The sequence below is a fragment of the Hippocampus bargibanti genome, linkage group LG07, assembly GCF_051943395.1.
Source record: "Hippocampus bargibanti isolate YZ-2025 linkage group LG07, ASM5194339v1, whole genome shotgun sequence".
Lineage (NCBI taxonomy): Eukaryota > Metazoa > Chordata > Actinopteri > Syngnathiformes > Syngnathidae > Hippocampus > Hippocampus bargibanti.
The window spans coordinates 5,870,005-5,894,754 of record NC_142740.1 but is presented as its reverse complement, the minus strand read 5'-3'; the positions used below and the strand labels follow the sequence as shown (position 1 = coordinate 5,894,754).

Below are 24,750 nucleotides of genomic sequence, written 5' to 3'. Positions count from 1 at the left end.
CAACTTCACTCGGATATCATCAAGAGGCAACGGCCATCACAAAGGTCAATAAAACCACTACAGTTTATTTCTTTAATTACAATATAATAGGACATTTATGATACATAAAATAAGGTATATTTTGTGTAGTTTAAGGCTTAATTAGCTGAAAATTATGTTTTATGGGGACCTGAGAACGGATTATTTTCATTTTAATGGTTTCTTATGGGAAATAAATATTTGGAAGACACACTTTTCGTTTTACACATTTTCTGGGAACCAATTAAGTTCGTAAACTGAGGTATTACTGTACATGAAATAAGGTATATTTTGTGTAGTTTTAAGGCTTATTTAGTAGAACATTATTTTTTATGGGGACCTGCGAACGGATTATTCTCATTTTTAATGGTTTCTTATGGGAAATAAATGTTTGGAAGAAAACCTTTTCACTTTACAAACACTTTCTGGGAACCAATAAGTTCGTAAGATGAGGTATAATAATAATCCCTTTGATTTATAAGCGCCTTTCAAAACTCTCAAGGTCACTTTACTGTCACAGGATCAGTGTTCCTGCGGGTGAGCAGTGGCAGCCACACACACCAGCATTCACTCAACCCGTAAGTAACTCAGATAAAAAGCTAGCTAGCTAACAGATAGCTAATATTTAGTTAGCTAGCCAGACAGCTATATCTATTCGCTATTTGCTATCCATTAGCTAGCTAGTGAGCTATTAGCTGTCTAGCTGACTGGCTGTAAACTGTCGATCTGGCGATCTAAGGACTATTTATTTGCTATCTATTTGCTAGCTAGCTAAATGCTTGCGCCCCCCCCCCCCATGGCTTATGTGGAACGGTCGCGGCTTCGAATTGAAGCGGATTGACGTGAGACAGGAGATGGGAGACAATAAATGGATGCTACAGATTGGTGTTAGCTTTCAACATTTATCTTGTAGCAGACGTGCACATTCCACCATGAGCTACCACTGTATTAGTGATGTGTCGTTCGCGAACGAGCCGGTTCTTAGAGGCGGATCTCTGAAGTGAACGAAGAGAGCCAGTTCCTAAAAGGAGCCGCAAACGGGAGCCAGTTTTTTTGGCCTCTATTCCCCGCCCCTAGTCTTCGGTTAAAGCCACACGTGATTGGATAATATCCGTGGTAGAGGAAGGAGGGGAGAATTCCAGACATACGCAGCAGTGAGCAGAAGGGCGGGGGGAGGATTAAGGTAGACAGGTGGAACAAATGTTATCACACTATGCTGTTATTATTATTCAATTATGATATTTTTTAATAGTTGGTATGATAGCATTATTAATATGAAAAGCTAATTAGTGACAGCTGATCATCAGACCAGAGTAACCACGGGGGTAGTAAAAGTTAGCATCCGCTAACTCTGTGCACATAGAAATCAAGCCATGTAAATAAAAATATTTGATATTGTGTATTTCTTTACATGAGTAATTCGTTTTTCACATAAGTTTACATGATTTTTGGTAGTTAGTTAATTTAAGCAACAAAAAAAAAAAAAAAATGAGGAGCTATTTGAGAGTCAAAACAGCCGGATCTTTTTAGTGAGCCGAGCCAAAAGAACCTACTCTCTGGAAAGAGACGGAATTCCCATCACTACACTGTATAATGGTTGTGTAGGGAGTTTAAATAGGAAAGCTGAAAAAAAAACGTTTTATTTACAAGCTGAATTGGGAGCATACAACAGATAAAAACAGAGATCCCTGCCTTATTTATTTTTTTTATTTTCCCGAATTTAAATTCATACTTTTTCAGGAGCCTCCGTGTAGATCTTCCACAGCCATCCACTAGGAGGCTCAGTGGCAATTTCAGCATAGAGTTTGGCGTTTAATGGCCGACGAACTAGAAAGTCTCCTTCTCAGATGACAACAACTGCTCAAGGTGTGCCTCTCCTTTACCCCACGTAAGTAAAATACGTTCCAAAGTCCTCCAAATCTATTAAATTGTTGAAATATGACTAGCGAGCAATTGATATTCAGTATGAGTGACGATTGAGATCGTTTTTTTTTTTCATTTTACCATGAAGGTGCGTGAACACGAGCGTCCAGTAGATGGTAACGATGCTAATGCTAACGGCCCTGCGTCCTCGGACGCACACAATCAACGTAGGATTTAAAAAACTATCAGTTCAATTTCCTTAACACAATAAATATTTTCAATCACATTTATTTTCTGTTAAGTTTGTTTTGGGCACTGAAAAACAATGAATGCCACAACCAAGGTTATTTTTCACGTTGGAACTAAATAATAATAATAGTAATAATAATAATAATACGTCATTTTTGACTGTCAAGGACCCTTTACACTAAAACTATCAAAATGTGCGTTCATTTTCATTAACACTGTGAATAGATATTTTTAATTAGGCTCATTTTATGTTCCTTTTGGTTTTTGTCACTAAAAACGATTGAATATGTTATTTTCATGTGCTCATTTTTCTGAATGAATGAATCTTTGGACGCTTTTCCTGAAAGTTTTATGATATAATAATAATAATCCATTTCATTTCTAAGCGCCTTTCAAAACTCAAGGTCACTTTACAGTCACCGGATAAGTTTTTTTTTTTTCTGTGGGTGAGCAGCGGCAGCCACACGCGCCAGCGCTCACTCAACCCGTAAGTAACTCAAATAAATAAAAAGCTAGCTACCTAAGAGTGAGTTAATAATCAATCAACCAACCCGGAAGTAACTCAAATAATAGAAAGCTAGATAGCTAATAGTTAGCTCATAATCACTCAACCCGGATGTAACTCAAATAGATAAAAAGGTAGCTGGGTAATAGATAGCTACCTAGATGGCTCGTTGTGTTAAGTTCATTCATTCTGTCTCCTTATTATCTGTTACAAATTAGCTAGACAGCTATTTAGCTAATACATAAGTAGCTAGATTTCTATTTAGCTAATAGATAGGTAGCTTGATCGCTAGCTAGCCAGCTAGATAGACAATAGATAGATAAATGTCCTGTTGTATTGTATTGAAAGAAATAAACTGTACTGTATATTAAAGTCGTTTTATTGACCGTTGTGATGGTCGTCTATGTAGTTGCCTCTTGATGATATCCGAGTGAAGTTGCCGTGCTTTTTTGGCGATAATACCATCACTCACACTGTCCCCTGCTAGCTGTTTTTCATTAATCCAAATCAACAGAAGTTTTGCCTGAGACCGTTGCTTAGACAACACAGAAACACCCTGAATCACACGTAGCAATGGTAGACTTAGCGTACTGGTGGTGAGACGCTAAGTCACACAAACGCACACCTCGTTGGTGTTTTTCGAAGATCTCCTTCTGCTTGACCCTCATTTTCTTTTGTGTCCTCTTCGGCTTAACACGAGCCTGTGGTGGGGTCTTTTTCCGTCCCTTAAAGCACCACCGAAACCATTTTTTGTTGCCTAACTGACATTAGAAAAATGTTTTATAGCATTTAAAATACCCAAAACACGCAGGCTGATATTTTAGTCAAATGCAAAACACCAATAAAAATGACTTCAACTGTCCCAAAACTGCCACAAAATGAGCTTGTAACTGGTAGATTCAGAAAGTCTTGCCCCCATGTTCATGATGTCACGCCAGGATACTCCTTCACAAACTGCCCTGCTCCAGAATCAAAACAATGGCTTCAGACAGTTCAGATTGGGATAAGATGCTTTCTTGTTACTCATCCAGTTATGAATATGATTCAAATAGTTTTGAAGGGGAAAGCATAAATGTTTGCAATCGATTCAAGAAGTCCAATTGGAGCCGTCTGGACTCCAATGTAGCGCCCAGAAAATGCACAAGATGGCACACAAGCTCCGTTGGAAATGATTTGTCCACTGGTAATTTGTGTCAACTAGTATCAAATAGTAGTCTTGGTGCAACACACAACGATTCACCATTGAGTTCTTTATGTAGTTTTTCTTCTAGTTTTGCCATCAACATTGTGTTCTCAGATGAAAAAAAGTACCCAAAATGCATTGTGTGTCGCTTTCTGTGTGTCAGGGGCGTTCCTTCCATGACGTCACTTAGGGCATCGTCATCAACTCGAAAACAAGACTTCCTGACTATTCAGCGCGGGTCTTAAAAGGTAAAATCTAGCTATATGCGCTGGAATCTTTGTAAAATGCGCTCAGTAAGTCATTTGAAGTCATTTTACAAATTATGGACGCAACCTGGCCGGAGGTGTCGGTTGTCCTTTAATCGTAAAAGTACTCCACTTGATAACAAACCACATCTCTACTCAAAGAAAGGGGGTGACGAAAACTAGTCCGCCAGCCACCGTGGCGCCGTGTGGTTTGGTTTGTTTGCCCGAAAAAAAAACAGTTTGTATGCCAAGGTTATATTCTCACGAATGTAATGTTCATAAAGGCAAACAGTTCGTGAGCTAAAGCATTGGTAAACTGAGGTTTTCGTGTATTTGCTAGACATGATTTATTCGCATGTTTTTTCATCAACGTCCTACAAACTTGTCACTCTTACTGTCAGCCAATTAAAAAAAAAAAAAAAAAACGACAACCTTGACACTATTGAAAGCATACAAATGGAATGCCACATAACAAGTAAAATGCTAGCAGAACATCAAGTGGATTTGTTGCAAATGGAGGATTCTTTTCAGTCTTGAAAACGCCTTTTTACTGGCGGACTTTAAAAGGGCAGAACTCTTGTCATTAAAACATTTTTTTTTTTGCCTTCCACTTGCAGACGATAATGGATGCCGCGTGGAGCGACGCCTCCAAAAAGCCACCAAAGACAGCAAGCTGATAGATAAATAAATAGGCCAATAAATAGACAAAATAGTAAAAAATATATAGACGAATAAAGAATGAAATAGACAAATAAATAAATAGACAAATGCATAAATAAGAACATAAATAGATGAATAAATAGACAAATGAATAAATAAATAGATGAATAAATACACAAGTGAATGAATAAATAAATACAATAATAGACGAATAAATGGACAAAAAAAATAGTCAAATAGAGACAAATGAATAAACGGATAAATAAACAAATAGGCCAATAAATAGACAAATAAAATAATACAAAATAAATAGACAAATAAAAAATGAAATAGCCAAATAAATAAATAGACAAATGAATAGTTAAGAAAATAAATTGATTAATAAATACACAAATGAATGAATAAATATATACAATAATAGACACGTAAATGGACAAAAAAAAATAATAATAAATACATAGACCCATAAATATATAGACAAATGAATAAATAAATAAATAGATTACTAGATAAAGAAAGAAAGAAAGAAAGAAGGAAAAAGAGGAAGGGAGAAAGAAATAATGAATAGATTGCGGCACTCTGGGAGCTATTTAAAATGTGATGCCCCATAAACGAACGCATAGCCAAACTACATTTAGCATTAGCAATTTCTCACCGCCGATCCGTCCGCTCTACCTGTTCGCGTTTGATAGCAATCCAATCATTTTTTTCATGTAAAGTGTTAGCTCCGCCATCACCCCGCCAAAATGGCGTCTCTACCTCAAAATGGCTGCCGAGCAGTGCGGCTGTCCTAGAAAAAAAACACAACAAACCTGTAGGGACTGGGGGCTCGGAATAGAGGACAAAAATCAGTCGGCTACCATTTTCTTGTTAGGAAAACGGGCTCGTTCGCGAACGACGCATCACTCATTGTGGCGCTCCGTGTGTATCCCGAAAAACAGTTCATATGCCAAGGTAAAATTTTCATAAATTTAACGTTCGTATAACGAAAGGTTGGTAAGCCAAGGGGTTCGTAAACAGAGGTATCACTGTAAAAAAAAAACAAGTCCACCACCTGGATTCTGTTATCTGTTTTTTTTAATATCAATTTATCTCCAAAATATGGACACCTCTGCATTCTGGTGTTTGTGGCAAGGGGGCGCCCTGACTGAAGCAAAGGGACATATAAAAAATAGTCTAAACAAACACACCGCCACATTTTAGCAGGACCCGAGTTCTTTCCGTTCACTGAGATGGATGCTATCAGCAGTCCCGAATAGAACGCTTCCTTTTCCCCAATTAGAATTTCTACCGTAGGTCACGGTACTCTACTCGGTGCGTTCCATCACTGATTCACCGATTATTTTGATACATTCATAAACTGGAGTCTCCAAAGTGGTTTTTCGGAGACCTCATGCTACCCAGTCCAGAAACGCATCGCGGGTGGCGAGCGCGGGAAAGTCCGCTTCGTGGCGTTGTGACGGCGAGCGCCAGGTGGGCGTTAACTACAAAGCTTGGTCGTTTCATAGTCCGCGAAATTGGGCAGACGGGCGCCGAAAGCCTCCAGGGAGGCGTGGATGCGGGCGACCTCGCCAGCAGTCACTTTCAGTCGGTGCCGGAGAAGGCAGGCGAACAAGTCCAATCTGGGTTGGCCTTGCGGCGAAAGCCGGTTGACCCGGTCGCGTATTTCCAACAGCTGAAGCATCGCCGTGTCCCGGGATCCTTGGGTGTAAGGGTAGTCGAGTTGCAGGATCAAGTCCCGTATGGCCTCCGGGTCAAAGTGCATACTGTAGCCAAAGACTTGGACGGCATTGATTTTCATATAGCCCAGATTGCGTGCCGGATCCGTCACCTCCAGCGGCTCATAGTACACGGTGTCGTTGGCTCCGTTGGACGTGGTTATCCGACTTCGCAGGTACACGTGGATAGTTTCGAAGAAGGTCTTCCACTTGTTACCCAGCGTCAGCGTCCAGTTGTAACACTCGAAGGGCAGGTCCAGTTTGGTGGCCCGCCAATCGGGAAAGTGCTTGTCGTCGGCGGGAACGGACCAGCTTTCGGAATGGCTCCCGCCAAAGGGGTTGATGTAGAGGGTCAGGGCGGGTTCCAAGCTGCTGTTCTTTGTCAGGCAAACCTGAAGAGAGATTCCCAGCAGCATGTGGACCAGGTTGGATTTGTACTTGTTACTCTTCAGTGTCAGGAGCATCCTCTTTCGCCACGACGGGTCGAACCAGCTGTTCAGACGCATGTCGTTGCTGATAAAAATGGCGTGAACCTGAGAAGGAGAAGAAACCACATGAGAAACGCAAATCCTCGCGGGACGTCAACCGAAACCGGGTCCAGGTGGGCCCGCTTCAGACTTCTAAAGACAGTCCAGTGGTTCTTAATCTTGTTGGAGGCACCGAATGCCACCAGTTTCATACGCTCATTCTTCCAATGACTGTGCCTATTAACCCCTAGGGTTCGATGGAAGCCAGGTCAAGAACCTCTGCCCTAGTCATAAGTCCAATGTCCAAGTGACGGCCCCGGCGAACAATGCCCAAAATACCTCTAGCCGACGATCAGCTCTCTGGAGAAGGTAGCCCAGTTCCAAATCTTGAAGGTCCGTCTCAAAGCCCAGGTAGTTTTCGATAGAATCCGCCACCATGGGTTTACAGGCGCCCTGTACGAGCGCGAAACCATGGTTGCAGCCCCCGCACCGGGTGCGGTTGTCTGGCGCACACTCGGCGCAAGCGGAGCCTTCGCCGACCACGCAGGGCGGGGGGAGCTGGCAGGGGATGTGTCGGTATTGACAGCTGCAGCTGTGGAGCTCCTCGGAGAACGCGCCCAGCTGGTTGTTCTCAGAACAATACAGGAGGGACTGCAGGCGACTCAGCCAGTAGGACTGAGACCTGCGGCGAGAGGGGGGGGTAGTAACAAAGGACGCACTTTATCCTTCTGCTTTTGTAGTCGGGACATGCTCGGCGCAGGAATAACAGCTTCTAGCCAAAGCGCAGAAATGGCGCTGCTTTTGATTTAAAAAGAAGAGGGAGGGGAATGAGCCTTTCCCAAGCCCCGTGGCCCAGATCTGAGTGAGATCTGCCCCAGATCTGGGTCATAACTGGCCTAACTCCGGGCCATATCAATAGTGCTGCTTTTGATTAAATAGAAGGGGGGGAGAGCCTTTCCCAAGACCCGTGGCCCAGATCTGAGCCTGATCTGCCCCATATGTGGCCCAGATCGGAGTCATATCTAGCCAAAATCTAGGTCATAACTGGCCCAGGTAGGGAACATATCTGCCCTAAATCCAGGACATATTTGGCCTGGATCCGTGCCATATTTGACTCAGATCTGGACCATATCGTACCAGATCTGGGTCATATGTGGGCCATATATTGGTCAGATCTGGGCCTAATCCAGGCCACATCTGGCCATATCTGACTCATACCTGGACATATATCGGTTATATCTGGGCCAGATCCGGGCCAGATCTGGCCCGTTGTATTTCAAGAGCTTCATTTGGCAGTTTTTGTCAAACAAACCAGCCTGAAGATCCCATGATTTTTTTTTTCTTCCGTCATGTGACCCATATGACCTGTCCGTTTGAGTGCAGGCGAGAACCTGGACTAAAGGTTAGCATTTGGCCTAAAAGTTAGCATTTAGACTACGGCGACAACATGCCGACTACACATGGGGAGTGATTGTGCGTGTTATTTTTTTTCATTTGTGACGGCGAACGCGGCGGGCGTGTGATTTTTCGCACGCCGTCTCCTGACATATTTTGTGCCTTGGATCCTCGCCGCCTCTAACAGAGGCGGAAACGCGTGGCAACCGCTGCCTTTTTTCCTCTTTCTTTCTTTTTCAATCTCTTCCTTTCACATTTTGTTTCACTTTGAAGATCAGACGGGACTCGCTTGCCGAAATCAAATGTATGTTAATCCTCAGATGTTTGCGCGTTGCGTAGCGTCGCTCTTCTTAAGCCACTTTTGCACGGCGGTGGGAATTGAACGTGAATGCCAAATGATGAAGTGAGACATTTTTTGTCGCCCTTCACCACTGTGCGCGTTCTCTGAGCTCCAGATATGGCACAGATATGACCCAGATCTGGCGAAAATCTGGCCCAGATCCGGGCCAAATATGTCCCGGATTTGGGCCAGACACGTCCCATGCCGAGGCCAGATACGACCATACCTGGGCCAGATATGACCCATACCTGGGCCAGTCATGACCCATATCTGAGCCAGATATGACCCATACCCGGGGCAGGTATAACCCTTACCCGGGGCAGGTATGACCCGTACCTAGCCCAGATATGACCCATACCTGGGCCAGATATAACCCATACCTGGGCCAGATATAACCCATACCTGGGCCAGATATGACTCATACCTGGGCCAGATATGACTCATACCTGGGCCAGATATGACCCATACCCGGGCCTGATATGAGCCATACCTGGGTCGGATATGACCCATACATGGGCCAGATACGACCCAGATTGTGGCCAGATATGACCCAGATTTGAGACAGATATGTCCCATACATGGGCCGATATGACCCATACCTGGGCCAGATATTACCCAGATCTGGCCCAAATGGCCTCCCATAACGCAGACGGGGGAAGGATTTTGAGATTTGGCTCACCTCTCTCTCGGCAAGCGAACTTGTGGCTGCCGGCGACATCTTTTACTTAAACCGAAAAGCTTGAAGACGACTCTCTCGGCACGCTTGGCCACGGCGCCAGCGTTCCCCTCCAGCTGCTCGTAGCGCCCGTGGAGCAAAGCGTCCAGGGACCACAAGTGTCGGATGGCGGATACGTTCAGGAAATGCGTTTGGGGTAGCGTTGCGTAGAAGGCTTTGAATTCTTCTGCAACCACAGATAACATGTTATGGCGATCGGGGAAACTGACGTAAAATTCGGAGATGCTTTGACTATTTGGATTGAAAGTCCAAACTGGGTTTTCGAATGTCTCGGTTCTCGACCAATTCGGTTTTTGATCAAAAATTTCAGGTTTTTGATGCCAGTTTACAACTGAAAATGGGTGCACCTGAATGCACCACTGGACTATTCTCCACTTCCTTTAATGTCACTTCCTGGTGTCGCGTCTCATTGTGACCGACGCATTAGCCAAGTGTAACATTTCTGGAATGGATTATGGTCAAACACCTTAGTTGGACTGTACAGTCAAATCTCAGTATTCGAACTTCCCGATTCTCGACCAATTTCAAAGTCAACGTCAGCTTTATTGTCAAATATGCTAATATTATATATTATTATTAAGTATATGCAATTTGGGTCTCAACCAAAAATTTTCCATTGTGAGTCGACATGTTTGTACTTTTCAATCACAATATTAAAAATGTAGATATTGATGACATTGATTATAATGGGAAAATTTTCGGTTTTCCACCAAATCGGTTTTCAACCAAGTTTTTGGAACGGATTATGGTCAAAAACCCTGGTTTGACTGTAGAGTCAAATCTCTGGTTTCGAACTTCTCGATTCTCCACCAATTCCCCTGAAGGAAAAAGCCACAAGGAAAAGAAAAGGTTTTCTAACAGGTTTCTGGAACGGATTATGGTCAAAAACCTTGGTTTGACTGTACAGTCAAATCTCAGTTTTTGAACTTCTCGATTCTCGACCGATTAGGTTTTGAACCAAAAAAATTTCATTGTGAGTCGACATGTTTGTAGTGTTGAATCTCAAAATAAAAATGTAGATATTGATGACATTGATTATAATGGGAAATTTCTCGGTTTTCCACCAAATCGGTTTTCAACCAAGTTTTTGGAACGGATTATGGTCAAAAACCCTGGTCTGACAGTAGAGTCAAATCTCGGGTTTCGAACTTCTCAATTCTCCACCAATTCCCCTGAAGGAAAAAGCCAAAAGGAAAAGAAGGTTTTCTAACAGGTTTCTGGAACAGATTATGGTCAAAAACCCTAGTTTCACTGTATCGTCAAATCTCAGTTTTCGAACTTCTCGATTCTCGACCAATTGGGTTTTCGACCAAAAATTTAGTCGACGTCTTTGTATTGTTCAATCACAATAAAAAAACTGATATTGATTACATTGATTATAATGGGAAATGTTTTGTTTTGTTTGTTGACCAAATCGGTTGTCAAACAGGTTTCTGGAACCGATTATGGTTGAAAACCCAGATTTGACTGTATTTCTCCGACCTTTTGTTCATCTTCCTTTTATCATTTTTTGCTGATGTAAATTGATAATATCTCCTTTGCTAGATCAATCAAATTTTCTTATCTTTATAACATAAACATGATCAGAATTTTTTGCCTCCCCCCCCCTTCCATCACCACCACTACCAAATAAGCTGATGAAAGCAAAGTTTTTGGCCCAAACATTTTTTTTGCCCGCTGTTATTAGCGGCTAGCGCGCTATCGTCGTGGCCTGTTGCTGCTGATAAGCTGTCACGTTATGGAAATGAGTGAGATCCTCTGCTGAAGGACACGACACCTTGAATGTTTTGGATTCCGGGCATGCGCCTCCAGGCTTTGCTTTCCACCTGCCGATGAAAAACCCTCAAATTTGAAAGTCATTGCGCTCAAGCGGGAGATTTCCGGTGAGCGGTTACCCCCCCCCCCCCCCCCCCCCCCCCGAAAAAAAAAACAAAAACAAAAAAAAACAAAACAAAAACGGCAGCATCCATTTGATTTTGCGGCAGAATCGTCTCAGCATGATGACCAATGCTAATCGCCTTCATTCAAGTGTTTCTTTGCTCTACGGTGAGACATCAGCTTACTTAATTGGTTCCCAGAAAGTGAGTAAGGCGAAAGGTTCGTCTGCCAAACATTTATTTCCCATAAGAAACCATTAAAATGAGAATAATCAATTCCCAGGTCCCCATAAAACATAATTTTCACCTAAATAAGCCTTAAAACTACACAAAATATTTTATGTATAATAAATTTGCTATTGTATTGTAATGAAATAAACAATGGATGATCTGCCAAACATTTATTTCCAATAAGAAACCATTAAAATGAGAATAATCCGTTACCAGGTCCCCATAGAACATAATTTTCTATGAAATAAGTCTTAAAAGTACACAAAATATATCTTATTTTATGTATAATAAATGTGCTATTGGATTGTAATGAAATAAATAAACTACTGTATAATAACGTTGTTTTATTTACCTTTGTGATGGTAGCAATGTCACACCACACTTGCAGCTGTGGAGTGATTCAGACGTAGCACTACTGAAGGCCTAGCGATGTAGCACTACTGAAGTCGTAGTGATGTAGCACTACTGAAGGCCCAACGATGTAGCACTACTGAAGGCCTAGCGTTGTGGAACTACTGAAGGCCTAGCGATGTGGCACTACTGAAAGCTTAGCGATGTGGCACTACTGAAGGCCTAGCGATGTTGCACTACTGAAAGCCTAGCAATGTGGCACTACTGAAGGCCTAGCGATGTCGCACTACTGACAGCCTAGCGATGTCGCACTAATGAAGACCTAACGATGTAGCACTACTGAAGTCCTAGCGATGTAGCACTACTGGAGGCCTAGCGATGTAGCATAACTGAAGGCCTACCAATGTAGCACTACGTAAAGCCTAGCGATTTAGCACTACTGAAAGCCGAGCGATGTAGTACTACTGAAGACCTAGCAATGTAGCACTACTGAAGGCCTCGCGATGTAGCACTACTGAAGGCTTCGCGATGTAGCACTAATGAAGGCCTACTAATGTAGCACTACTGAAAGCCGAGCGATGTAGCACTACTGAAAGCCGAGCGATGTAGCACTACTGAAGACCTAGCGATGTAGCCCTACTGAAAGCCTAGAGATCTCGCACTACTGAAGGCCTAGAGATCTCGCACTACTGAGGCCTAGCGATGTAGCACTACCGAAAGCCTAGCGATGTAGCACTACCGAAAGCCTAGCGATGTAGCACTACCGAAGGCCTAGCGATGTAGCACTACTGAAAGCCAAGCCATGTGGGACTACTGAAAGCCTAGCGATATAGCACTACTGAAAGCCTAGCGATGTAGCACTACCGAAAGCCTAGCGATGTTGCACCACCGAAGGCCTAGCGATGTAGCACTACTGAAAGCCAAGCCATGTGGGACTACTGAAAGCCTAGCGATATAGCACTACTGAAAGCCTAGCGATGTAGCACTACCGAAAGCCTAGCGATGTAGCACCACCGAAGGCCTAGCGATGCAGCACTACTGAACGCCTAGCAATGTAGCACTACTGAAGGCTTAGCGATGTAGCACTACTGAAGGCCTAGCGATGTAGCATTACTGAAAGCCGAGCAATGTAGCATTACTGAAGGCCTAGGGATGAAATCCCGCCTCCCATCATTGCCCAGGATGTGTTTGTCCAGATTGCAGGAACTCCTTGCGGTTCCCCTTTGAGTCGATAGAACAAGGAAAGACTCACAAAGGGAATGAGGAATCGGTGACAAGGAAGGCGCAGCACTTAGCAATTCATATTTCGTCCCCCTTTTCGTCTGAATAATTGATAGCTGCAACGTGTCTGTGAATACCAAGCCTGGACTGTGAATCGATCCTCCCGGAAGGAGGGTAAGAAAGGGGGGCGGGATCTCACCTGATTCTTCAAAGTCTTTGTAAAGTCCGGTCCAGGACTGGGCGATCCGGTCCAGACTTTCCTCCATGGCTCGGAGGTCGTCGTAGGGGCAGTTGCATTCTGGGAATTTGGCGTCGCAACTGCACCAGCAGTCGTCGTCCTTGCAGACAAAGTCGCCTTCCCCGTCGCAGGCAATGTAGCCCAGGGCCGCTCGCACGAAGCCGTTTCGCAAGTATTCGGGGAGAAGGATTTGCAGACCTGCGAAAAAAAAACTGAGCGTTACGTTACGACAAGTGCTAAGTCGCACTTTCCGAATTTAGCTTGTTTAGTTACTACGCGGAGATCATTGATTCCCCAATGAATGAATGAGAAATCGGCGGGGGGGGGGGGGGGGGGGTTCACAACTACGCAAAAATATTCCATTTGCTATCTATTCGCTAATTCACTATATAACTAGCTAGCTGGCTACCTTGCTAGCTTTCTATTCGCTAGCTATTTGCTATCTATTCGATATCTAACTAGCTAGTTGGCTACCTAGCTATCTATTCGCCATCTAACTAGCTAGCTGGCTACCTAGCTAGCGAACTATTTTCTATCTATTCGCTATCTCACTAGCTAGCTGGCTACCTAGCTAGCTATCTATTAGCTAGATAGCTAACTATATCTATTTGAGTTATTCCGGGTTGAGTGAACGCTGGGGTGTGTGGCTGCCGCTGCTCACCCGCAGCAAAACTGATCCTGTGACTATAAAGTGACCTTGAGAGTTCTGAAAGGCGCTTGTAAAAAATGCATTATTATTATTATTATTGTTATTGTTATTACACGCGAGCGGATATCTTCCCTTGTCATGCACAACATATCGCTATCTATTAGCTGGTTAGCTAGCTATCTATTGGCTGGCTGTTGGCTAGCTGGCTTTTAGCTATCTAATAGCTATCTAGGTGCTTACAAATTAAATGTATTATTATTTATATCAGTTTGCTGACGAAGATTCTCGGATAAGAAGCAAAACGTCCGACACCTTCAAAGAAGTACAGATGACGGCTGAAGAAACCTTTTCGTCGATATTATTATTATTATTAAAACATCTTACCGAATAACAATTATTTTCAACAGTGTGAAGAAGAAGGAAAAAAAAAACATAAGATCAACCAAATGTAATTAATAGTAACAAACGTGCGGAAATTAAACAAACCTTGCAGCTGGACCTTGTTTTCAGGGCTCTGGACCAGCACTGAGCTAACGGAGTCAAGGTTGTCATAGTTACTGCATCCAAGGGGACCGGTGCGAGTTTCAGTCACCTGGGCAACAAGAAAGGGAGAAAGAAAAAAATAAAATTAGACCAGTTTTCTTTGAACAAGCGAGTTCAAATAAAGACGTTGGCCATTTGGAGCCCATTAATAATTATTTTTTGGCATCATGTCAGTCTTCCATCAAGTACAGATCAATAACGTAAAACAGGTTAGATCGTCATCAATTACAGGTAACATCCGACTTATGAGCGGGTTCTGTTCCGACAAAATGGTTGTAAGTCAAAAGGTTGTAAGTGGAAATCCATTCAGTAAAACAGGTTGATTGTCATCAAATACAGGTAACATCCGACTTACGACCGGGTTCCGTTCCGACAAAATGGTTGTAAGTCAAAAGGTCGTAAGTGGAAATCCATTCAGTAAAACAGGTTGATTGTCATCAAATACAGGTAACATCCGACTTAGGACCGGGTTCCGTTCCAACAAAACGATCGTAAGTCAAACGGTCGTAAGTCAAAATCCATTCAAAATGGCCGACGTGACGTTTACCCAACAGGATAGTATACGATGTCAATCAGTTGTTTTTAAGCAAAATTTTGTATTGAATACTATTATATACCAAACTGTTTACACTTCATTTATAAATGTGATCACTTTTAGTGTCATTTTTATCATTTTTTATTTCGTATAACCATTATTATGACTGTATTAGTGTACCTGTAATGTATACAAGACTGTTTACTGTACAGTACATTTATAAATGTTATACTTACCTTTTACTGCCTCGTCACAATGGAAAGCGTCAAGTGGTGCATTCAGGTGTACTCAGTATACTCAACAACCCAGTTTTGAATGCAAATCGAGGCATAAAAAATATATATCTGATATTTGTTGTCATAAACATTCAATTTGGCGTAAGCCACCTTAGATGCTCTTCTTTCATCGGAAAAAAAGAGCGAATTCCTATATGCGTCTGGAGTTATCTGAGGTTGAAATGGGGGTATATGGACCAAATACATATTGATTGATATAGCGCTTTAACAACAGCTGAAGCTGTAACAAAGCCCTAACATGGACAAAAAGGGAAATGCTTCCCCCTTGTGGAAAAGAAAAATAACGACCAGAGGTCTGACCATCACTTTATCGGCACCCAAGCCTGAAAAAAAAACCAACAACCCGAACAAATTCGGGAATGGCAGCGAATGAGTTAAGACAACAAAAAAAACATTTTTTTTGAAACATTAATTTAAGAAGACAGTTAACATCTGAGTTACAACTGGTTTCCGTTCCGACAAAATGGTCGTAAGTCAAACGGTCGTAAGTCGAAATCCATTCAAAATGGCCGACGTGATGTTTACATGACAGAATAGTATACAATGTCAATCTATTGTTTTTAAGCAACATTTTCTATTGAATACTATTATACAGGTAACATCCGAGTTACGACCGGGTTCCGTTCCGACAAAATGTTTGTAAGTCAAATGGTTGTAAATCGAAAGCCATTGAAATTGGCCTACGTGACGTTGACACGACAGGATAGTATTCAATATCAATCTATTGTTTTTAAGCAACATTTTCTATTGAATACTACTATACAGGTAACATCTGAGTTACAACTGGTTTCCGTTCCGACAAAATGGTCGTAAGTCAAACGGTCGTAAGTCGAAATCCATTCAAAATGGCCGACGTGACGTTTACACGACAGAATAGTATACAATGTCAATCTGTTGTTTTTAAGCAACGTTTACTATTGAATACTATTGTATATCAAACTGTTTACAGTTCATTTATACATTTGATCACTTTTATTATCATTTCATCATTTTATATTTCATATTATCGATTATTATGACTGTATAACTGTAGCTGTAATATATACAAAACTCTTTACTGTACAGTTTATTTATAAATGTTATACTTACCCTTTAGTGCCTGCTCACAATGGATTGCGTCAAGTGGTGCATTCAGGTGCGCTCAGTTTAGTCATCAACCCATTTTTGAATGCAAACCGAGGCATTAAAAAAAAATCCGATATTTTTGGTCGAAAGCCCAATTGGTGGAGAATCGAGACGTTTGAAATGCCAGCTTTGACTGTACAGGTAACATCCTAGTTACGATCGGGTTCCGTTCCGACAAAATGGTCGTAAGTCAAACAGTCGTAAGTCAAAATCCGATGTCAATCTGTTGTTTTTAAGCAACATTTTTACTGAATACTATAACATACCAATTAGTTTATAGTTCATTTATTAATTTTAGAACTTTTACTGTCATTTTTATCATTTTATATTTCATATTATCGATTGTTATTACAGTATAACTACCTGTAATATATACCAAACTATTTACTGCACAGTTCATTTATAAATGATTTACATACCTTTTAGTGTCATTTTTATCATTTTATATTTCATATTATCGATTTTTATTCCTGTATAACAGATGTATAACTGGACATGCTCAGAAGAGGTCGGCCGACACACACGCTCGGACTCCGAAGGGAAAAAAAAAAGCAGTGTACAGGAGATGCTATCTGCACTATATAACTAGTGTATTGAGTGTAGTCACACACTAGATTGCTGTGCGATTGTGTGACATGCTAGCTGGCCAAAATTGTAGTACGCGTTGCCGGCTGCTTGCGCGTTGCGGTGCCATTGTAGATTTTTTTTTAAAAAAGGGTCTGGTGGTCGGAAGTACGGGTGGTCGTAAATTGCGCCAGTCCGGTCGTAGCTCGGATGTTACCTGTAGTTCTAGCTAGCTAATAGTTCGCTAATAATGGTAATAGCGGTGATGCATTTTGTTTGTGGCCGCATTTCGGGGCTCTCGGCGTCGCTTTCCAGTCACAGGATAAGTTAGATAGGTATTTAGCTATCTAGCTAGCTCTTTCTCTATCTAGTTAGCTAGCTAGCATAATAATGAAATGTATTATTGTTATTATTATTAGCTAGCTTTCTATTTATTTGAGTTACGTTCAGGTTGAGTGAACGCTGGCGCGTGTGGCTGCTGCTGCTAACCCACAGAAAAACTGATCCTGTGACTGTCAAGTGACCTTGAGTGTTTTGCTAGGTGCTTACAAATGAAATATATTATTATGATTGATATATATATGCTTGAAAATTTAATGTATTATTATTATTACTTATTATTATTAATTGTTGAATTCAGAAGTAGCACTACTGAAGGCCTAGTTGTCAATTGCACAGCTCGCTACTGATTATCCGTTTCTACGGCCGACACCGTTGAACTAGGTGTGAGTGATGTGTATATATTTAAATGCAAATGATTTTTTTGTCTGTCCCCGCTCACGCGCACAACTGAGTGATTTTAGCCAAAACGGTGACAAAGAGGTCAACTTGTCACCACCAAGATTAGTGAGTAGCAATTCCAAAAACGGCAACTTTCAATCCGAATCAGAATAAATCATCTTGATTGGCCAAGTATGTAGAATACACAAGGAATTTGTCCACGATTGAACACGCTGCACTAGTATCATCATAAGAAAAATGGAGGCACTATACAGTTCTATTTGAGTGACTTTTTAGAGTTAATGGCGACGGGGGAAGAAGCTGTTTAAATGTCTGCTGGATTTGGTGCGCATGCATCGGTAGTCGCTGGAAAAGGTGGTGGGCAGGATGCAGAGGGTCCAGTAGGATTTTCCGCGCCTTTGTTTGGATGAATCGGTCTGGATGATAATTGTGGCTAGCAGCTAATCGGGGTATTAATCCCATTGGTACATTTGTTTTGTGGATTAGACATGGCTACATCGTTTTTTATACACGGGGGATTAATAATAATAATACCTTTGATTAATAAGCGCCTTTCAAAACTCTCAAGGACACTTTACAGCCCCAGGATTTTTCTGCAGGTGAGCAGCGGCAGCCACATGCGCCAGCGTTCACTCAACCCAGAAGTAACTCAAATAGATAGAAAGATAGCTAGCTAACAGTTAGCTAATAGATAGCCTGCTAGACAGTTAGCAACCTAGCTTGATAGCCATATTGCTAATAGATAGCCAGCTACATAGCTCGCTAGCTAGTCAGATAGCTAATAGATAGCAAATGGATAGCCAGCTAGGTAGCTAGCTAATAGATAGCCAATGGATAGAAAATAGATAGCTAGCTAGGTAGTCAGCTAGATAGCATTTAACGTGATGAAGGTGCCCTATGAAGGCGCAGAAGAAGAAAAAAAGTGAATATATTATTGAAGACTTGGTAAATCGGAAATAAAGATGCCAAATCACGTATCTGTCGGTCGTCGTGTTTGATCGAAGCCGTCTGGCGTGGCCTTTGGGAACAAAGCGGCCCGGGCACGGCTTCCTCTTTTAGCTTCGTTAGCGAGCGCGCTAGCTGATGACTTCTATGAGATGACGTCGCGCATCAAAGCCGGGTTCCATTTTTCTCCCTTTGCGTCGCGCTTCGTTCGGCCACTTTTATAATAATAATAATCCATTTCATTTCTAAACGCCTTTCAAAACTCAAGCTCACTTCACAGTCACTGGATAAGTTTTTCTATGGGTGAGCAGTGGCAGCCACACACGCCAGCGTTCACTCAACCCGGAAGTAACTCCAATAGATAGAAATCTAGCTAGCTAGCCAATCGATAGCCAACAGATACCTAACTAAATAGCTAGATAGTGAATACATAGCTAGCCAGATAGATAGCTAGCCAGCGGCAGCCACACGAGCCAGCGTTCACTCAACTCGAAATAACTAGATAGAAAGCTAGCTAGCTAATAGATAGCCAACTAGATAGCTAGCTAGATAGCCATCCAGAAAAGTAACATATGGCAAATAGATTGCTAGCTAGATCGCTAGCCAGATAGCTTTTCCTCACTTTGCTTGTCATTTACCATTTTGTGTCGTTTGAGCGATGGGGGAGGGGCAAAACTGGGGGGGGGGGGCTTTTCAAACTCAAATGAGTTACCGGGCGGCGGGATCGCTAATCCAAAACAAACATCGCTTGACTCAATTCTGCGATATTTCCCATCGCGACCCCCCGCACCCTCCATGATGAATTATATTGCTGACATCAATGTAAGGAAATGCAATACAGCCTTGGCATTCACAGGGCATGAATATTGAAAGCATATCGGGTATTATTTGATAAGCCCTGTGATATAGCATATGCTATATCACACCGCCCCCCCCCCCCCCCAACGGTAAAATTTCCGGTCTTCACTGCAGATGCTTATTATATTCCAAATGAGAGATCAAACATTATTGGCCAGATGTATCGAAACACAAGGGGGGGGGGGTTCTCTGCCTTGGCCTCCATTCCCAGAAAGTGGGTGTAAGCCGAAAATGTCTTCCAAACATTTATTTCCCGTAAGAAACCATTAAAATGAGAATAATCAGTTCCCAGGTCCCCATAAAACATTATTTTTTTTTACTAAATAAGCCTTAAAACTACAGAATGTATATCTTGTTGTATGTATAATAAATGTGCTATGGTATTATATTTAAAGAAATAAACTGTACTGGAGTGTCCGCTTTCATCAGCATTAAACACTTGATGAGGAACATCACCTTCTTCTTTCACCATCTTGAGGAAAAATCCCTTGTAGGTACTTTCCCTGCTATAATTTTACCTTGTTCCTCATCAATTGTGTTCTGTTTAGCTGGGTTGATAGCTTTTTGCATCAAGTGTACAGATGGCTTGTGCGGGTTATTTGTGGAGCCTGATTGATGGGATATTTTAACCTTGCAGTCTACACTCTGCCTTTGAACTATCAAAGTTGAAACAAGTCCAAATTTCACTGTTTTCTATCCATTTTGTCACTCTTTCTCTGTTGTCTTTAATGTTTAAACCACCTCCCCTCACTGCTGCGTTCTTGACCAATCACATGGCTTTAACCGCCAACTGGGGGCGGGGATTAGAGGACGAAAAAAAGTCGGCTGCCATTTTCTTGTCAGGAAAACGGGCTCGTTTGCCAACGACACATCACTCATTGTGGCGCTCCGTGTGTATCCCTAAAAATTTGTAAAGTTTGTATGCCAAGATAGAATTTTCATCAGTTTAACGTTTGTAAACTGCAAAGTTCGTAAGCCAAGGGGTTCGTAAACCGAGGTATGACTGTACTTTTATAGTTGATATATCTTTTCTAGTATATTTTCCCGTCGAGATATTTCAAAATGAGAACATGAAGCAACGTTTGGAAGTGGATCGATGAAAAGGTTTCTTCAGCCGTCATCTGTACTTCTTTAAAGTTGTCTGACCTTTCGCTTCTTATCCAAGAAGCTTCGTCAGCAAACTAAAGTCTGACTGGTAGTTTCGGCCCTATATATATATCCCTACTGTCCAGACGTGGCGGTGCCGGACTGATGGGATATGAATAGTCCCTGCTCTCAGTTTGGGAGGAGCAGAGGACATTAGGAATGAGTGCATCCAAATGATAGGCTGCCAAATGAAAAACAAAGTAATGTAGTTTATTCCATACATTGTAAGAATGAAAATTGTAAAGAGCAGTACATTGAGGAGACAAATTGTCAAAAAAAAAGACTTTATCAACATCGCAGGGATAATACTAGTGGGCCTCAATCGGCAGTACATTTGCACCTAAAAGCTAGCAACCACTCATTTGACGACAATGAGGTTAAAATCTTAGCGAAAGAACATAAATTGTTTGAAAGGGGAGTAAAAGAAGCGATTCTCATAAAACAGCAAAACCCTTCACCAAATCGCCATGGTGGGGTGAGGTTTAATTTGGATCATTCGTACAATAGACTGCTTAGGCAACATAGGCTTAGTTAGGCTGATGAGGTGATACCAGGGCAAATTGGGCAATCAGACCAGTCGTCAGTCAGGACAATAGAAGCAATTAGTGGAGCCGCAGGGATTAGTCCTCTGCTTTCCCCAACCTGCGAGCTGGGACCAATCATAGCAGAGTCCGACACCGCCAAGTCTGGACAGTAGGGATATATATATACAGTAAATCTCGTTATATCGATATCGGATATATCGATAGTCCCGGTTATATCGATATTTTTTCGGACTCCCTTGAATATCGATATAACGAGACTTTACTGTATATATATATATATATATATATATATATATATATATATATATATATATATATATATATATATATATATATATATCGGGCCGAAACTACCAGTCAGACTTTAGTTTGCTGACGAAGCTTCTTGGATAAGAAGCGAAATGTCCGACACCTTCAAAGAAGTACAGTTGACGGCTGAAGAAACCTTTTCATCGATGGACCATTCCTGTACGACTGAGAGCTTACCCAGATGTTCGTAAGAGGAGGTAGCGCCGTTTCCAGTTTGTTTTTGGCGTTTCGCCGAGAGCCGAAACGTCTCCATTCATTCACTCAGTCAGGCCAATCGGTCATGGGCTTTTCCTTGAAAAGCAGCTTCCATTTCGCCTCGCGCATGTCCAATTCATGCCTCTTTCCCTTTTTCCCCCTCCTCCTCCCACTTCAACTTGTTTTCAAATCACGCCGTGAAGGATCCGCTCCGCTACCGTGCGGGTCGCCGCCCCGTGGAAATGATACACAGAGTCGAGGGGGGGAATTATTCTCCTTTGACTCCTTTTTGAAAAGTGACGGAGGTGAAGCTCCCACTTTGGCTGTCAGCTCCGCAAAATAACTAAGTGCCTTTAGAGCAAGGGTGTCCAAGTCAAGGCCCGGGGGCCAGATCTGGCCCGCCGCATCATTTTAGTCGGCCCGCAAAAGCAAATCAAACATGTCAAATTCCATGCTCATCTATCAAGCTAGGTAGCGAGCGAGCTAGCTATCTCTCTTTCTATTCAGATAGTTGGCTAATGCCTTACATTACCTGTGTCCAAGTAAAGGCCCGGGGGCCAAATCTGGCCCGCCAATTCATTTTTATTCAGCCCGTTAACTAACTGGACACAAATACTCACACAATAGCTAGCTATCGATCTTGTTAGTTAGGTAGATAGAAACCATATTTAGCCAGCTGGCTAGTTAGTTAGATACATCTGTATCTAGCTAGCTAGCTAGAAGCTGGATCGACACACACCATATCTAGCGAGCTAGTTTGTTAGATACACACCATATATAGCTAGCTAGCTAGTTTATTAGATACACACCATATCTAGCTAGAAGCTGGCTAGATACACACCACATCTTGCTAGCTAGTTAGTTAGATGCACACCATATATAGCTAGCTAAAAGCTGGCTAGATACACAGCATATCTAGCTAGCTAGTTAGAATCTAGTTATATACACACTATATATAGCTAGCTAGCTAGTTAGTTAGATACACACCATATATAGCTAGCTAAAAGCTGGCTAGATACACAGCATATCTAGCTAGCTAGTTAGAATCTAGTTATATACACACTATATCTAGCTAGCTAGCTAGTTAGTTAGATACACACCATATATAGCTAGCTAAAAGCTCGCTAGATACACACCATATCTACCTAGCTAGTTAGAATTTAGTTATATACACACTATATCTAGCTAGCTAGCTAGTTTCTTAGATACACACCATACATAGCTAGCTAAAAGCTGGCTAGATACACACCATGTCTAGCTAGCTAGTTAGGTAGATGCACACCATATCTAGCTAGCTAGTTAGAAGCTAGCTATATACACACACCATATCTAGCTAGCAAGTTAGTTAGATACACATCATATATAGCTTGCTAAAAGCTGGCTAGATACACAGCATATCTAGCTAGCTAGTTAGAATCTAGTTATATACACACTATATCTAGCTAGCTAGCTAGTTAGTTAGATACACACTATATATAGCTAGCTAAAAGCTCGCTAGATACACACCATATCTAGCTAGCTAGTTAGAATCTAGTTATATACACACTATATCTAGCTAGCTAGCTAATTTCTTAGATACACACCATACATAGCTAGCTAAAAGCTGGCTAGATACACACCATGTCTAGCTAGCTAGTTAGTTAGATGCACACCATATCTAGCTAGCTAGTTAGAAGCTAGCTATATACACACACCATATCTAGCTAGCTAGCTAGTTAGTTAGATACACACCATATATAGCTAGCTAAAAGCTGGCTAGATACACAGAATATCTAGCTAGCTAGTTAGAATCTAGTTATATACACACTATATCTAGCTAGCTAGCTAGTTAGATACACACCATATATAGCTAGCTAAAAGCTCGCTAGATACACACCATATCTACCTAGCTAGTTAGAATCTAGTTATATACACACTATATCGAGCTAGCTAGCTAGTTACTTAGATACACACCATATATAGCTAGCTAAAAGCTGGCTAGATACACACCATGTCTAGCTAGCTAGTTAGTTAGATGCACACCATATCTAGCTAGCTAGTTAAAAGCTAGCTATATACACACACACCACATCTAGCTAGCTAGTTAGTTAGATACAAACCATATATAGATAGCTAAAAGCTGGCTAGATACACAGCATATCTAGCTAGCTAGTTATAATCTAGTTATATACACACTATATCTAGCTAGCTAGCTAGTTAGTTAGATACACACCATATCTAGCTAGCGAAAAGCTCGCTAGATACACACCATATCTAGCTAGCTAGTTAGAATCTAGTTATATACACACTATATCGAGCTAGCTAGCGAGTTACTTAGATACACACCATATATAGCTAGCTAAAAGCTGGCTAGATACACACCATGTCAAGCTAGCTAGTTAGTTAGATGCACACCATATCTAGCTAGCTAGTTAGAATCTAGTTATATACACACTATATCTAGCTAGCTAGCTAGTTAGTTAGATACACACCATATCTAGATAGCGAAAAGCTCGCTAGATACACACCATATCTACCTAGCTAGTTAGAATCTAGTTATATACACACTATATCGAGCTAGCTAGCTAGTTACTTAGATACACACCATATATAGCTAGCTAAAAGCTGGCTAGATACACACCATATCTCGCTAGCTAGCTAGTTAGTTAGATACACACCATATCTCGCTAGCTAGCTAGTCAGTTCGCTGCACACCCTGTCTAGCTATCTAGATACACACCATACGTAGCGAGCAAATAGATGGATGAAACAAAATAGGCTTCGAAGTGAAAATTTCTGTTTCAAAAATGCAGGGCCATCAAAGTGAACCGGACTGCTTTGAAATCTATCGAGAGACGCATCTAAACGTATTTTATACCGTCGAAGCAAACGTTAAGCCAAACCAAACATTTCTTTCTCCAGCGTTAGCGACAAAAATTATAACGAACATCTGCCTCGCTGCAGACGTCCAAGATAGAAGCTCATGTAGGCTGGCTAATTCGGGTGCCATGTTGGCTAACATG

General features: G+C 41.7%; 2 protein-coding genes across 7 annotated transcripts in view; one reads left to right on the top strand and one right to left on the bottom strand.

Moving 5' to 3' along the window:
• LOC148895280 (protein CFDP2-like) overlaps positions 1-24,750 on the top strand; it is a 251,007-nt gene that overhangs the window by 172,717 nt on the left and 53,540 nt on the right. The window lies entirely within an intron of this gene.
• Positions 5,403-24,750, bottom strand: part of LOC148895281 (BMP/retinoic acid-inducible neural-specific protein 3-like) — a 59,492-nt gene continuing 40,144 nt past the window's right edge. The window contains exons 5-9 of one of the 2 annotated variants that reach the window (XM_089001655.1): positions 14,433-14,538; positions 13,259-13,495; positions 9,323-9,545; positions 7,248-7,590; positions 5,403-6,974 (exon numbers count right to left, since the gene is read on the bottom strand). In XM_089001655.1, coding sequence (XP_088857781.1) covers positions 6,204-6,974; positions 7,248-7,590; positions 9,323-9,545; positions 13,259-13,495; positions 14,433-14,538 — 1,680 coding nt within the window. In that variant the 3' untranslated portion in view covers positions 5,403-6,203. The remainder of the gene's footprint in view (positions 6,975-7,247; positions 7,591-9,322; positions 9,546-13,258; positions 13,496-14,432; positions 14,539-24,750) is intronic. The other variant, XM_089001656.1, reaches the window with a different exon arrangement.